We start from the raw sequence: 17,009 nt of genomic DNA on the forward strand, positions 1-17,009 counted from the left end.
CATACAAATTAAGTAATAATTGTTTTTTCACTAATACTTCCACGTATTATTACTTCACCCAAATACTTAAATTATTTTATCTTATTTTTATTTAATTAAATAAATAAATGACATAAAAGATATGATTGATTCTCAGTGTAATAAAATTTTACAAGATGATTAACTCTTAATATATTTTTAGAAATATAACAATATCTTAAAAGACAGACAATTAGTAAGAAACAAATAGATCGAGTATATATTTTGACGGAAGTACTACTAACACGTACATAGTACTGAATTTAAATTTTATCCAATTTTTTTTTATTTTCTTAGTTGCTTTACAATTCTTTTACGCGTTTCCTCTTAATAAATATATCTGTTTATAACGAATCATATAAACTATTAAGATAACAGTGTTGGGGAAGGGGACGAAAACTCTAATTTGATTATCGCATAAATATGTTTGAGGGGAGTGAAGAACTTTGATTAAGTTTTAGACCAATAATTAATTTCGTAACCAATTCAAAATATCGAATTTTATTGAAATGCTTTGAAATCTTGTAGACAGTCAAAAGTCGTAATTAAAAAAACAAAAAAAAAGTCTGAATGAAGTAGTATAAAATATACGAAAGTGTCGACTATTATGACTCCAAAATATATCTAGCTAAGGAAAGGCTAGGTCTTCCAAATAAAGGGGTTCTTGTTAGGTGTACGTAGAGTCGTAGAGTGTGAGTGTAGGCAGGGATCAAGTGTGGAGTATATATGAGGCATGTGCAAGTGATTGCATCGCATTCACAGGCTATAAATTATGATTGACCTCATCAAAACTATGGGTACAAAAACCTAACAATCATGAAACCCTAAACTCACAACATTAAGAAACTTAATTAAATAGTATCTTTCATCCACTCATCCTTGACGTTGAAAGTTGTTAATTGGTGGGAAATGTCAGCGTACGTGTTAATGGAAAACAACATAGCTTTTCCAAAAGCAATGAACTATAAATATTTAATGAGTAATGCAATCAAACAATATATACTTTAGAAAAACAAAAGAAAAAGAGGGGATGGTGGAGAATGAGGGTGTGGCTGCACCGTGAATTGGGCATATTCGCTGTTCCCTTTGATAAAGATTTGGTTGTCTCGATCGTACGTTTTAAATATGATAAGCATTTTGCCTTTGGTTTAATAATCGTCCAAAGTTGTGGGTGTGGTCGTATGCTTGCATAGGATAACCAAGGGTGGGTCCCACTCGTCACCTACACATCTTTCTATTCACCTCACCCTTTCTTTGTGGCTCTCCTGCTGACTCGTTGCTAATGGTGGGTGTGTGTGTGGTTGGCACCTTTTTTCAGAGCTTTCAAGTTTTCAACTTTGATAAGGTATCAATGGCGTTGAAAGTTTAGTGCTATCATTGTGTGTTTCAGTACAAAAAGTCAAATAAAGTCGCCTAAAATAACAATATGTTAAATGAATCACTGCTAGCTAAATAGTGTAATTACTCTTTTATTAAAGTTGCAAGCAACTTCTTTACAACAAGTAACATTAATGTTGGATTTCCCTCATTTAATTTATACAAGTTCTTTTATATCCTCTTTTTTTTTTCTTCTGAATTTCGTGTAGAGCAAACACCACGTGCTTGATTAATACTCCACTTTGTTTTTCTTTTTATTAGCTTAAAGTAGTTGAAGATCGACTATATTAGAGCAATGAAAGATATTGAGACATATCATTTTATTTTCTTTTTGTTTAGCTAATTATCTCCACTAATGACCATTTTTTCATTAAACTTCTAATTCTAAAAAATTGATTTCCCACTTTTCAGCAAGAGAAGATTTTTAAGGAATAAAATAAAAATACAAAAGCCAAGCCTAATAAGGTAACATCTTTTATAGAAGTGCAGAAAGCCATGAATTAATCTATGAGCATATTAATCTAGATACGTCATCCTCTTAGGCATCGAAATAAATGCCCATGGACATCGATTTGAATATATTGCTTTCTGTTGCAGGAGGAATTGAGGATGGTATACACACATCAATCACATCTTGGACATGAACATAACCCTCATAAAAATTAATGTAAAGCATCAAAATTCTGGATTTAAAATGATTGATGTTTAAGGCTAATATATAAATATTAAGAAACATTTAATATTAATTTATTTTTTAAATAGTATATCCTAAAACATTCTCATTTTATATCTATTATAAAAATAAGTTAGATGAAATTATTAAATAAAGATATATATATATATATATATATATATATATATATATATATATATATATATATTATACCGTATGGTGGCTGACTAGGTCGAATACCCAAGTTCGTGGCTGACTAAGCCGAATACCCGAGTTCGTGGCTGACTAGGCCGAATACTCGAGTTCGTGGCCGACTAGGCCGAATACCCGAGTCCGTGGACGACCAGGTCGAATACCCGAGCCCACCGACCACTCACAATCTGAACGGAACGTGTCGGTGTGCTCGGCCAAGTCACGGATTTACGCCAGGATAATTATGGAGAGGTTAATTTATGTAATGCACCGGATTAGCCTCCTAATTTCCCGGGACCCAGTCCTTAATCGCGGCCGAATAAGAATCACTATAAATAGGACCCAGCGAGGTACGTAACTAACTTTCAAGTACCGCATTTATTACGCCGAACATTTACTTGAGCGTTGGAGTGTCTTTGCAGGCACACCCCTCCTCGCATCGGACTACCCGGATAGGAACGAGAAGACCGAGACCCAAGATCAGACCCGCTACAACAAGGATAAGTGAAGTGTGTATCCTAACACAGGAACACACACACATATATATATATATATATATATATATATATATATGAAAAAGTTCATTAATGAGACTTTACATTTGTAAAAGATCAATAGCTTTGTTTGCTTGTGCACCATGTTATGGTTTCTGTTTACATAATGCTGGACCTTCTTCTATCCCTGCATGGTTTATGGGAATACATGAATGATGGTTAGTATATATACAATGCTCAATATTTTATTCGTGTAGAAGGTAGATTGAACATAGAAATACAGAGAGAGAGAGAGTTATATGCAATAAATGATGTGATGTAATAAGAGATTAAAAAAAATAATGCAGAAATATACAAAAAATAATAATTATTGTACTACGTTGTTAAACTGCTTTGGCACCACCGGACAAACCAGTAGTGGCCGCCAATGTTTATGGTTCACCAGCATGGTCCATAAGGGTGCCTATCAATGTTATCAAAAAGCTCCTCTCCATTTCATTATTATTATTATTAAAAGTATTTTTAAAAGTAAAATATAAAAATATAATAGTATGAACAATTATGCTATTTAGAGTTGATTAATGATAATTATTAAAATTATTTTTTTCTTAAAAATTAAAGATATAATTATCCACAATTATAAAAATGAAAAACGATTACCAAAAAAAGTATTTTTTTTTATTTATTAGTATAAATTATTATTATTATTTTGTTTTATTTATTATGACATCAGAAAAGAAAGCTAACTAAGACCTACCAAAGACTGGCCAATAGAATCGCTAGGGGCTAGATATTAGAATTTAATCTAATATTATCAAGTGTTTGAGTTTCACTCGTTACTGATTCGATATTTTTATTTTTATAAGACTAAATCTATAACATAATATTTTTAAAAATAAATACATAATTTAATTTTTATAAGTGTCATATATTCTTAATTTGGCTCCTTTACATAAAAGTCTATCAAATCAATCCTTATATATGTTAAATGTTATTAACTTGATCTAATTTCATTACATATTTTTAATTTAATATTTATATTTGTAACGCTTTTAATTTAATTCTTATGTATAGTGCATTATTAATTTGATTTTTATATATAGAGGATCAAATTAAGAATATATTAATTGTATAGAGACAATAAAAAAATGTATTACACAGATCTAAATTAAGAATATATAATAAAATTAACGATTTTAATGATTAAATCAGCAATGTTTATATGTATTAAAACCAATTTAATAAATTATTTTATATAAGACTCAACTGTTTAAGTTAGTTTTAAATTTTAAAAAATTACAATATGTTACTGTAATTTTTTTATTAGAACACGGGCGTGAAAATTATATTTTGAATATTCAACTTCTTAAATCTAATGACATAATGAACTTAAAAGATCAATTTAATATAAGGAGGAGAGTGAAAAACGCATGGATATTATACATTATTAGAGAAATTGTAATGAAGAATGAAGAATGATGCATGAATTTTTTACATCTACCGATTTATCAAACTAGCCACAAGAGTTGGGGTTCAATTCATATCTAAATTAAAAGGATGAATCACACCAAAAAAGAAAAAGAAAATGAATAATCACTGGGTATAATTTAATTGTGTTTTTTGTTCCTTCTAGAAATTCTCTTGTTGAATATGTCAAACTGCTTTGTGTGCTCTTTAAGCTTTTATATTCTTTTCAACAACCTCACTACATTTTAATAAATCGTTTGATGCGGTAAGTGCAGTCTACAATAAGCAAATGTTATTTGAGTAAACACTTCAACAAAGCGTCTACAGAAAGAAAAAAAATTGAATTAAGGGGAAACACATGAATTGAAGTTAGCTTTTTGGTGTTCTGTGCCTTTTTTATTATTATTATTTTTTTTTTTTACATATTGGGTGACACTTATAAACTCTCAATCTTCTCATCACAGCAATGAAGTTGGTTGGGTTTGAAAATAACTTATTTTCCTTTGATCTAAATCAACCAAATCCACGCTTATAGCAAATGGGGTTGTATTGTATTTCAATTTATACCACATAAAATAATTCACTTGTGAAAATAAAATATAAATTTGTTACTTATAATAAATCGCAAATGAGATAGATATTTTAGGTGTCGGATATGAAACAAACATACCATATGACATATCAATATATAATTATCGTTAAAAATAATTAATGTTTTAAATAAATAAAAATAAAATTTAAACATGTTTTTAATACTTCAAATTATGTTATTTTTTATCTATAATTTTTTTTTAAGATTTGTATTCTTTAAATGTTTCTTTTAATCATTGAGATCATGTATAATATTACTAATAGGAACTGTTATAAGATTTGACAAACTACTACACTTATTATAGTACTTCACAATGGGAAAAATAAACTTGTCAAGGATTATCATACACATAGATATATATGTATAAAGTAGGAGATATAAAAGTGTAACCTATACACATATCAATCTACCATACAAAAAGAATATTTTAACCTTTATCTGTTGTCTTCTAATACCACCACTATCAACACCTACTACTATTACTACTCAGTATGGCAACCCACAACTATCGTTATTGTCATGTATCACCATTATATTTGTTGTTGTTACCAACACCACCATTGTTATTGTAGTCATCATATTTTTTGCCACCATTGCCTCCATAATAATAACAACAATAAAGATATTAAAATAAATTTAATATTATTTTGTGTCATCCATTATTCACCAAACAAAAATTATCTAATAAATTGAACATTTATCTTGTACTGTTCTCCTTATCTAGTACTTTAATGTATCAAAAGCACAGTAAGTTAGTTGTGCAATAATAATTGAGTTTGATATGATATTTTTATTAAAAATAGCATTAATAAGTAAATTTTGTAAAAACATTTGATTAAGAGGATTAAAACATTATTCTTAAGATTGCAAGAACTATGTATATTTTTAAATTTAAAGAGAAAAATTATTCTAAATAAGAGACTAAACACATTCAATCTTTAAAATAATTAAATAGTGACATTTCTTATTATCCAAATCCAATAATAATAATAATAAAATAGTTATCACGAACCAAAACCTTATTTCATCTTATTATGTTTGGTGAAAGTTGAAATTGAGCTGTTTGCCACTTGCTGATAGCTCCAAGCCTCCAAGTGAACATTGGATTCAATTGTGAAGAGTCAAACCCTGACATAAGCTTCCCTATTCCAAGCTTAATTTCAACTCCAAAGATATAGCCTTCAAGGACAAAAAGAAAACCCACGTGTGCACTATTTGCATTCTTTTGGATACAGTTGCCATCAAAGTAGGGACCTAATATTTTTAGCTGTGGTTGAGCCCAGGTTTTTACGGGTTGGGAGCCTTACAACCGACAACCCAACTTGCAAAATATTCAACCCATATCATTTAGGGCTTTAGGCCCGTGCTATTTATATCTCTCTTTTTTTCCTACTCACAACACTTCCCATTTTTTAGTCTCTTCTTATATTCTTAATAATCTTTTTTATTTCTCTCACCTTCTTGTCTTTGCATTCCCACGCTCATGAAACTAATTTTCATAACGTAATTTTGTTCTAATACCACTCATGAAAATTAATTTTCACAGACGGATATTTTTTTTAAAAAAAGAAATAGACAAACAATGCGAACAGAAAAAGGAAACGTGCAATTATAATTTTAATGTTGTGTTTGGTAAAGAGAAAAAAGTTATGGTAGATAGTAATTAAATGAGACAAAAAATAAAACAAGAGAAGTAACTAAAAATTAGAATGCAAAATGGTTATTTAGTAGAAGGAAAGTAAAAAAGAAGTGAAAGAGAGTGGATAAGATATTTTTTTTAATTAAAATAATGATTTTTGAGTACAGGTAGATAATTTGTATATCCGTCTTGATAAATTTCAAAATATTAAAAATTGATATTAATAGTCTAAAAAGTTAACATAATTAACAACATAATCAATTATGTTGCTTTTGTTTGTGTGAAAATTTTAAAAACATAATTGAGTATAAATCTATTTAGATATGGTCTATATAAACTTTTAAAAGCTTTTTTACAAACAAAAAGAGAAAGTATTTTTTAATAAATAAAAAATTCTTCAAAATCCTTCTAAGCTTGTATCTAAATATGATCTATATCTTGTAACATAATCGAATATCTTTCATCATTTACCTCTTCACATATTCACATGTTTTGTATGAAAGTTTTTATTGTAAATCCCACTTCCCTTTTCTTGCAAATCATTGCAACTTCTTCGCCACCAAATGAAAAATGTACAATAACTTTCATTACTTTCTCTTTTCTTTCCTCCTATTTCATTATCATCAAAGATCAAAACAAATTTGAGTTTTAATTTGTTATAGTTTTTGTCATAATTGATTATTATTTTTATTTAATTGGTTAAAATATAATTTTATTTATTTTTTATTTAATTGGTTATAATCAAACACTTTCATTTTCACTTTATTTCTTACTTGTATTCATTTACTTATTTCTCTCTTCTTTATTTTCATTTATTTTATCTTACTTTTTTTTTATCCTACTCAATATATCATGAATGTTTCATTTGCCCAATTTTGTCACATATTGTTAAATATTTTACTTTTTAGTCTTTATATAGACAATTTTTGTATGATTTAGTCCCTATCAATGCTTTTCCCCACTCCATTTTTCTCTCTTTCTTCTATCCTCGTTGCTTGTTCTTCCTTCTCTTCTTTTTCCTCAGTATCCCTTCACTCATTTTTTATTATTATTTTATTTTAGCTTCTTTTAAATTATCAAACATAACTAATTTCGAAGAGTCTCAAGGTTGCAAAATGTATGTATCATTACATTATTAAAACTTGATATTTCATTTTAATTTTGTGGAGCCACAGAGTTAAAATAAGGAAGGAAAGTGAAAGAGAAAATTTGAAATTGAAACAAGAATAATCAGATTGAATCTCATGTTACAACTAGTTGTAACTTAACTCTTTTCAAAATACTAAGATGAATCTCCATAAATAAAAAGGAAAATAGTATAAAAGTGTAAAATGGGAGTGAAAATAACAACTCGGAGCGATGCAATTATAAACGCGTGAGTACACACTAGATTATCCGCAATAGAGGTTATTTATAAGCAACCTTCTGTGCCACATCACTACTATATCAGCTCTGACTTACTTTATAAATTGTTTAAATTTTAATAAAATTATTTATGAAATAACTTTACTAAAATTTAAATAATTCATAAAATAGGTCAGAATTAATGTGACAGATATGTGGTAAAGGGAATTGGCATCGGATATGCTCTAACATCTTAAAATGGGTAGCGGCATTGGAGACCCATGTCTCCCTCATCCACGTCATCTGATAACAAACTTCGATGGAAGCGGGAACAGCACAGACGCTCACTCTCACCCTTCGACTCCAAACTCGCCTTCCCATTCCAAATTCAAACGCTTCATTCCAACCGCGCTTCACTCATTCGTCCCATTCTCCCTCTCCCTTCACCGCTCACAGTTACACGGGCCCCAAACCAAAACGCGATTTCCTCGCCGATTGGGTCTCCCAAAACGACGACGCCGTTCGCACCCTCCCAATCTACGTCGGCGCCGCCTCCCTCCTCGCCGTCCTCCTCAACCGCGCCCTCTCCGGCATCGCACCCGTCGCCGACGCCGGCAGGCACCTCTCTTCTCTCTATGCTCACCTTAACTTCATAATTCACAAAAACAATACGAATTCCTCTGTCACGTTTGTGCTGTTTTTGCAGTTCGCAGTCCAGAGCTGACCTGTTGACTTTGGGATTGGCCGTTACCAATATTTTGACTGGCCTCGTTTGGCTTTCAATAAGACCTAAATCCATAACTGCGGCGAGCCTCGTTCACTTCTTTGCATTACTCTTTTTCATTCTGAACGTGTTCTCAATTGGCTTGTGTTTTTTGGTCCAGGTGAATCCTCAAGGAGTTGAATGCAAGAGATTCTGCACTACACTCCCTGACGTTGCACGTAATGAGTTGCTTTGGTAGGTGCATTCGGGTGAATAACTTAATTAAGTGCATATAGGGTCCGTTTGAGTAAACTTTTTTAAAAGTACTTATGGGAAAGAAAATTAGGAAGCTCTACGAGTGAAAACTAGCTTATGGATAAGTTGATGATAGGTTATTTGAGAAGGTAATAATAGAAAGCTTCTACAAATTAGTTTATGCTTAGCTTATGGAGAAACTTATTTCATTTTTAAGTGTTCCTGAAGAAGTTTACTCAAACAAGTTCATAATATAAGTTTGATTGTAAACTTATTAGGATATTCCCTGCAGTCAGTGATTTAACGCTTTCACACTTTTAGTGAATTGGGTCCGTTAGATGAAGATTTGACGGTTCAAATATCACATGTGTATTTGAAGTCCGATGTAGTGAGATAGATAACATAACATATTCACTGTGCAATTTTCAACCAATAGTTCTGATTGGTTGACTTTGTGAATGGTCGAAATCCCTAACTGCAGGGAAGCTGGATCCATGGCCGAGGTTTGATCAAGTGCTGTTAAGAAAATACTAGATCATTAGATGTTTTAACAATGTGACATCTTATTTTATGTAATGGAGGAGAATTTCATGTTCTGTGATCAGTGGGTATGGAAGTTGTTGCTTTCAATAGTTTTTAATCTTCTGTTTATTGACAGTTTCTTTGATAATCTGTTCTCAGGGTGTGGAAATCCCTATCAGATGCCACTTGTTGTCGTTCGCTTGTTATTGTTTATGATGGAAGTTGTGTACTCCAAATTGGTTTTGCTGCAGAAACTTCCGCTGGGGATGGTGAGGCTGTAAGTGTGGATGCCAATAAATTGATGCAAGGATCGGTATACCAGGGTGTTATGAAATCTGGTGCTCGTAAGTTTCTAAACATATATGTCTGCCATGTGTCATCTATCACAACTGTTGTTACTTCAGTAAGGTATTTTTCATGAAGAGGTGTGCTGCTTTTAATTAAAATGTCTCGAATCTTTTTTTCATGTTCAGAGAGTTACTTGGCTAATTTATCTCTTTATCCTGGGAAATCTGAGTTGCCATTTCTACCTTCAAATACTCAGGTATTGTGTTTCTATGTGCTAAACTTGTCCATTTAACCAATGACATACATGATACATCATACATCTATGCTATTGATTATTACAGTGTGTTCTAATTAATTGCCCTGGTCTGTCTTTCAAAACCTGTGTGAAGAACAAACTTTTGTATAGAAAGAGTGAAACATAGGGTAGGATGTGGGTGTAAAATGAGACAGGTGAATCTGGAAACCTAGCTGCTTGTTCAATTGTCATGTGAATTTGTTACTTGAGTGACTTGTCTCTTAACAGTTTTGGCAACCGATGAACTAGAGTTTTGGAGTGAGATCTCTAGATAGAAGATGCATAATTTATGATTTCAACATATAACACAATCGGAAAAATTAATACTTTAGTCCTTTAATTTAATTCTTTTCTTTTGTTTGAACATTTAACTTCTATTCATTTTGCTTCAGTTTTCTAACTTTCATGAGTCCAACAAATTGGTCCTTTCCATTAGTTTAATTCAACTCCGTTAATGACAGTGTTGTGTGTGTGTGTATATATATATATATATATATATATATTATAAGGGCAATTTTCGCTTTAGTGTATACTTAAGCAGTGACCTTCAGGCTAGTGATTTGTTTCCTTTTTATATTTTGTTAACCACCACCAGTTTCATCCACTGCAGACAATTACGATGTATGTGATGGGAACCGATAATAACTGTCATGAACAGGTGTAATAATAACTCTTATGTTAGAAGTTATGACTATGATATGACTATGAGTACAAGTTAGGAGCGGTAATGTATTATCAGAATATAGAAAATAACTTATCTTACATTAATTGTTCTGTATTAGAATTAGAAAGTGTCTCGATGACAATTATGATTTAGGGTATACTCCCTCTGGTTCTGAATATTAAAAAAAAAAAAAAAAACCATTCACACTAATTAAGAAAGGTTATCTACTCTACATCATTTAGTTTTGCTAATCTCATTCAAAAAGTAACTTATTTTCTTAAACTGTTCTTCCTTGAAATTTGATATCAAGAATAAAAAAGAAACATTACAAATGCAATCTCAATTAAATGAAGGGGTATTTTAGAGATGACAGCATTGAATAGAGTGAAATTAGTTGAAATTTGCTTATATTTTTTAGAACAACGAGTATGATATTTTTTTTCTTCTTATGTTCAGAACTGGAAGGAGTATTTGATAGCAGGGTGTGTAAAGTAATTAGGTTAGGGATAGGGTGTTGTTGTTTGCAGTTTGTGGATTGAGAATACTTTGTAGGAGACTTCTGTCTCTGAGACAACTCATGAGTGTATTGCTGTATTTTATGTCATTTATATGTTCAGTGTTATATTTTACTGATTTATAAATTGGTGTCCTATCATCTTGGTCCAACCTACTCTATCTAGAAGAAGAAGCGAGAATTTGAGGAGGCAGGCAAATGTTTCATACTACTATGCTAGGGGGACTGTACATATGAATTTTTTTGGAAGAAAAGCTTGAAGGATGGAGGCCCAAATTGACGCTAGAATGGATGAAAAGATGGCTTGAATGGAAACTACTATAACTGAGAAGAGGCTTTTAAAACAAAATGAGGAAAATATTGAGAAAACATGTGGAGGAATTTTCAATCAAGGTGAGCAAAAATTGTGCAAGAAATGAGTCTGATTCAGATTATCAATACAATATGGATGAATACTGTATGGCAATCTAGAAGATGGAACAGCTGCCTGCCTATTAATGGAGAAGAAGACCCTATAGGATGATCACAAGAGCAGAAACATATTTTGAAGTGCAGAATATTTCAGAGGAGGTGATGATCAAATTGCCCAAGTATGGAAGAATCAACCATCGGACATCAGTTGGCTCAATTAGTTGCTGAAGACGATCTGATGTGAGAGAAATTCAAGAGAGTGATGGTGTTAAGGTTTGGAGCCAGACAATATGAAAGGAATTATCAGAACTGAAGTGATTGAGAACATTACAGGAATAAATTGAAGCCTTTGAATTTCTATCTTTACAAGTTTATAGGTTGCTGGAAAAGCAGTGTTTAGGGTATTTCTAACGTATACGAAAGTAATCGAAAGGAAAAACAAAGGATTATGATTTAGGTGTGAAGAAAACTTCCATTCATTACACCTATGTGCAGAGAAACAGTTAAGATTGGTGACTTTAGCTGATGATGCACTAAATGATGAGGCTGAAATAGTTGCTGTTGAAGTGTATGAAGAGAATAAGGAAGAAGCTTTTCCCTACTTTCAGCCTTGGGGACAAAGCTGATTTTTCAACGGATGGTGATAATAGGAACTAATAATAACTGTCGAGTCATGTATTATTACTTTATTAGATACAAGTATGAGAATAACTCTCATGTTGGAAGCTTTGGATAGAAGTTTGGAGGAGTAAGGTATTAGAAGAGAAAATGTTAGTAACACTTTCTTATATTAACTGAAATTTATTGAAAATTACAAAATATTGCAAGTCTCACTTCTTGCTTAAAGAGTTTCCTAATTTTGTAGTTTCTAATAAATTTTAACTAAAAGTATTAGAGTGTGTTACTAGCACTTCTCTAGTTAGAATATATAAAATAACTTATTTTGCATTAGCTGTTCTATGTAGTACTATGTTAGAATTAGAAACAGCCTTGATAAGTTATTCATTGAAAATAAACTTAGTTATGTATTAGGGTATATATTTGATAGTAGGGTGTGTAATTAGGGAGAATGTTTTGTTATTTGCAGATTGTGGACAAGGAATACTCTTTGTAGGAGATTTTTGTCTCTGTGAAGCAAGTGTATTGCTGCCGTATTATGTCATTTTTATGTTCAGCATTATACTGGATTGGTTTACTTATTGATGTTCTATCAGTATGCTTTTGGCAACCCAAATTCTGACTGACCTGCATGTAAAAGATCATGTAATGTATTAATGTTCAAACATGTAAGGTGAAATTTATGAGAATGAAGTTGGGAAAAAGAAAATGTAAAATCTGTTGATTCCCTTTCCTCAAACCGAAATAAATTACTCTATTTATTTCTTGCGATTTATGATCATTTTTGTGGTTACGGTGTGCATAGTCTTCGGTCCGTCCCTAATTTTTCACGGGGAAGGGGGTTCTCTTGGGCAGCACCGCCGACCTCCTTTGTGATCAATGAATTTGTTGAAGATTTCATAAATATCTATTATCTAATAGCAAATATTATTCATACAATTATTATTTTGCTAGGCAGTAATTTTACAACCACTTGGAGATAAAGGGATTGCAATTATTGGTGGCGACACGATACGAGGTTTCACTGCTTCTGATCAGGTATATTTCAGCCTTCATTTTTTATTTATTTATTTTTAATTTCTAATGTTCTACCTGAATTTGTCAAAATCTTTGGATCCTACGGCATGTGGAAATTAGGTAAGTATCCTTTGTTTCCTGAAGCATCACTTCAACCCTAATTAAGATGTCGAATTTCAGTTCAGACATGTCCGTAGTACAAGTACATTTTGTAGGTCCTGCAAATTGTTTCCTATTTTAAAACTCAGTGAGATGCATATGTGGGTTAGTGGCATAAATATTCAAATGATTACAGGCATGGATTACATATGTTGGAGAGAAGCTGGATTCTACCCTTGCAAAATAAGTGAATCATCACCCAGTGACTTCACAAGATTAAGTTTCAAAGATTTGCGAGGTAACCTCTCGTTTGTTTCTAATAATTTTTAATGGAAATAAACCCTCTAACTTGCAGCCGACTTCTTGGCGATATGAGGCTAATATTTGATCCCATGTATATGTTATCCATTAATTAAGGCAGTGCTCAAATTGATTATCAGTCAAACTAATTCAGAGTCAGTAACTTGTATGCGTCAGCGCATTTTGTTAACCATTTTTAGTGTTTGACTTTCATTTGCAGTTCTGAGTTTTCATTTGTATCCACCTCAGTTCTGGGTTTTCATTTCTATCTACCGCCCATCGAGAAAAAAATTATTCCCATTTAATGATATTGCTTAAGATCAGGATAAACACACATGGCCAAAGCTCGTGTAATCTCCTAGTCCTTCCTACAGAGACATCTAATTAATTATGTTGTGGCCTTCCCACAATTTTGTATTAAGAACTTTTGTTATTATGTTCGCTGTTTTTCTTATTAAGTTACTAGCTTGCAGTCGCAGAGAATAAAAAATTTGGTATTGGACTGCAGTTTATCATTGCTGAAACTTCTTTCAAGACAAGTTTAATTGGTTACGACTTACGGCAAGTAAAATAGAGGGCACAAATTATTGCAATGAAGCTTGTTGTACAATAATAGGGGCCCCAAATATTGCAAACCTAACCCCACATTTTCTCAGAGAAAAGTGAAATTTATCAAGAGGGCGCCAAGGGAGCAACTCCAAATCCAACACACTAGGTAGTAAGTACCGTAAAGGAAAGAAATTCAAACCTGTGACTATATCTCTTCCTGTCCTAAATTGAAAAAGGCGTAACAATTAAATTTGATGTGTACAGACTTTGTCGGCATGAATATTTTAGTCCTACTGGATGATATATACTTTATGTAAACTTAGTATATAGTACTTAACTAGAAAAAATGGAAGAAAATCCATTGATATTGCTGCAAATATACATCTGTATGAGTCTGTTTCATATCTATAAAATCATTTAAAAAATAAGAAAACAAAATTTCTGTAACAGAAAGCCCCCCCCCCCCAAAAAACAATGAAAAGAATGAATGCTTAACAAGTGTGATCATCGTGCTTTACATGGGTACCAGCTACCAATATGTTAGCACCCTCATTAGTATCCATTATAGAGAAGACCTTTCCCAGGGCATCATCCCTGTTGCAGGGTCAGGAAAGTAAGACAGAAGGAAGTCCTTCAGTCCAGTGTCCCAAACCTCACAAAACTGTAGCCGCCAGTTAGGTGGTTCAATGGCTTCTGTTCCTAATCCCGGTGCTCTATCCTTTGATCCTTTGTTCTGGTCTTCCTGCCAGTCCACCACATAGGTAGCAACCCTTCTGAAGAACTTGGCCTTGAAGGTCTCCCATACCTGGTACTTGTAGTGGTTTATTATACCAGTACCTTCAGGCATGTTGTGATACCTGAATCCTTCCCTCAGCTGAAAATGGTGCACCACATTCAGAAGACTGATATCAAGCAAATCCGGCCGCACAATGGATTTGTGCCGCTCGGGGCTCTGAAGCCGGCAAGTGTACCCTAGAGTAACCCCTTGTTTAGGGGGTGAGTTCAACCCAGAAGGTCCAAAGCTATGACAAGCTGTTCTTATCTCCGCAATGGATCTCGAAGATGAGAAATTGGCAACAACCGATCTCAGATAATTCTCACCAGGAACACCCTCCCCCAACGATTGATGAAACTCACCGGGGAAGTAGAAGAACTCATCAACATCAAAGAACCCGACCCATTTGCATTCCTCTCTAGCCCTCAAAGCACAGTGGGAAAACCCTGCTTCCTGAGTCTTAATCCAAGGCCAGACCTTTCTACTAACATTAAACCCTTGAAGATCAAGATCCTGAACAACCTTCTCAATATCATCATCACTGTTGTTATCATAGATAAACCAACGCTCCACTCCAAGCCAAGCATGGTACATAACCCACTCCTTGAGCGCAGAAGCTTGGTTCCACACCATAGTACACACACACAACTCATACTTGCCTCTATTTCTCCTCTGAACTCTACCACCACCAGGACTACTAACTCTAGCCACAGAAGGCACAAGGGCACGAACCGGGTGCCTCACATTGCCACCCAAATTACTCACCGTTACCCAAATTCCTCGAGCCTTATCAGGATTATTCCTTATGCTCTGCGGCAACATACACCTCACAATTTCTTGAGCCACCGAAACCGCCCTCGTGGTAAGCAAAAACGCATTGTCCTTGTGAAAGCTCTTCAGCCCAAAATGGCACCGGATCCGGGTCGGATCCGAGATCTTGTGGGGTCGGAGATTCAACCCTTTCACGAACACCACAACGGTGTTTCCGTCAAGGGTCGCCTCGTAGGCCACCCTGTCCCAAGATTGAGCCGTTTGGTTCATCAAAATACCCAAATTCCGGCGACCCACCTCGCCGCGCCGCCGCAAGTCGACGGCTTGGGAGGCGCCGGCGGCGGAATAGTTGGTCTCAGTAAATGGGCACCTAACGATGGATCGAGATTCGTCATAGCGGTCCGTGGAGAGGACTGGTCGAACCTGAACATGGAGGAGCGGTTCAGATGAACCGGGTGAGGAATCGTTGGGGTGTAGGGTGTAGTATACGCACTCTAGTTGGCGGAGTTGGTGGTGTTGTTGGCGGTTGGTGAGGATGAGGAGGTGGTGGTCGGGGAAGATGATACGGTGTTGGAGGGTGTAGGAGGATGTGGTGGATTGCAGAGGGTCAAGAACGGAGTGGCTTGCGGAGGAGTAGAGGAGTGAGAGGGTGGAGGCTGTGAGAGAGGGTCTGAAGGTGGAGGGCGAGAAGAAATGATGGTAGGAAGAGAGGAAGAAGATGAAGATTAAAAAGGAGAAGCAAAGAAAAAGTGATCTTGATGAGATGTGGAGGTGCCTTGCCACCACACGCTTCCTCTTCCGCCGTTGCTCTGGTTCCATCTTTGGTTTGAATGGATGGTTGAAGCTTGGAAGATGTATAAGAAGATGGTGATTGGGTTGGGGAGGGCGGTGTTGAAGAATGAAGAATGAAGAATGAAGAATGAAGATGAAGAAAGAATCAGAAGAACGCGTTGGATTTGGAAATAGAAAAGAATAGAAAAGAAAAGCAAGAAGAAAGAAGGTGCGCTCCAATGGAATAATGTAAAATTACTCCTACTATCTACTAACCAGTAACTCCTAAATTGAGGGAGGGACTTAAAGGTCCAAAACAAAACTACTGAATTGAACTGGACTGGAGAGATTCTGGTTGGATTTGGACTGTGACGAGAATAAATTGGATTACGATTATGCGTTGCATGATTGTTTTGCATTTACTATAACTATTAATTACGCTCATTATAGCGCGTGAACCCAATGCGGTACATTATGTTATGCCTACTCTTTCTCCTTTTTTTAATTATTTTTTTTTATTTGATTCAATCTATTTCGTTATCATTATAAACAAATTAAAAAATATATTTATAGGTTAAGATGATACATGTTTATTATAAACCCACATAACATGTCTCAATGTTTCACAAGTATTTAATTTGGTTCTAAATAATTATTATTT

The 17,009-nt window shown here is 33.7% G+C and overlaps 2 protein-coding genes across 8 annotated transcripts; one reads left to right on the plus strand and one right to left on the minus strand.

The window, feature by feature from the left end:
* Nucleotides 1-8,052: 8,052 nt before the first annotated feature.
* Nucleotides 8,053-14,494, plus strand: CCB4 (cofactor assembly of complex C). Of its 7 annotated transcripts, XM_020360808.3 has the most exons (8): nt 8,058-8,414; nt 8,503-8,602; nt 8,681-8,754; nt 9,436-9,620; nt 9,750-9,820; nt 13,021-13,104; nt 13,379-13,480; nt 13,703-13,989. In XM_020360808.3, exons 1-7 carry the CDS (start codon nt 8,116-8,118, stop codon nt 13,427-13,429), a joined length of 864 nt encoding a protein of 287 aa, XP_020216397.1. In that variant the 5' UTR covers nt 8,058-8,115; the 3' UTR covers nt 13,430-13,480; nt 13,703-13,989. The 7 variants fall into 7 exon arrangements, with proteins under 7 accessions (XP_029127432.1, XP_029127433.1, XP_020216399.1 ...); XM_020360806.3 differs by lacking the exon at nt 13,703-13,989 and adding an exon at nt 13,991-14,494 and having other exon boundaries at nt 8,057-8,414; nt 8,503-8,754; XM_020360805.3 differs by having other exon boundaries at nt 8,503-8,754.
* On the minus strand, nt 14,370-16,396 carry LOC109800110 (glycosyltransferase family 92 protein RCOM_0530710). Its single transcript, XM_029271598.2, has one exon. It carries the CDS (start codon nt 16,394-16,396, stop codon nt 14,594-14,596), a length of 1,803 nt encoding a protein of 600 aa, XP_029127431.1. The 3' UTR covers nt 14,370-14,593.
* Nucleotides 16,397-17,009: the final 613 nt, after the last annotated feature.

The sequence above is a fragment of the Cajanus cajan genome, chromosome 11, assembly GCF_000230855.2.
Source record: "Cajanus cajan strain Asha chromosome 11, NIPB_CcT2T_4, whole genome shotgun sequence".
Classification (NCBI taxonomy): Eukaryota; Viridiplantae; Streptophyta; class Magnoliopsida; order Fabales; family Fabaceae; genus Cajanus; species Cajanus cajan.

Bases quoted from the DNA above. Each gene is read 5' to 3' on its own strand.
- CCB4 (XM_020360806.3), top strand. From the start codon at position 8,116: ATGGAAGCGGGAACAGCACAGACGCTCACTCTCACCCTTCGACTCCAA. The intron at 9,621-9,749 runs GTAAGTTTCTAA...TTTCATGTTCAG, and splicing joins TGTTATGAAATCTGGTGCTC to AGAGTTACTTGGCTAATTTA. The intron at 13,105-13,378 runs GTATATTTCAGC...AAATGATTACAG, and splicing joins GTTTCACTGCTTCTGATCAG to GCATGGATTACATATGTTGG.
- LOC109800110 (XM_029271598.2), bottom strand. From the start codon at position 16,396: ATGGAACCAGAGCAACGGCGGAAGAGGAAGCGTGTGGTGGCAAGGCAC.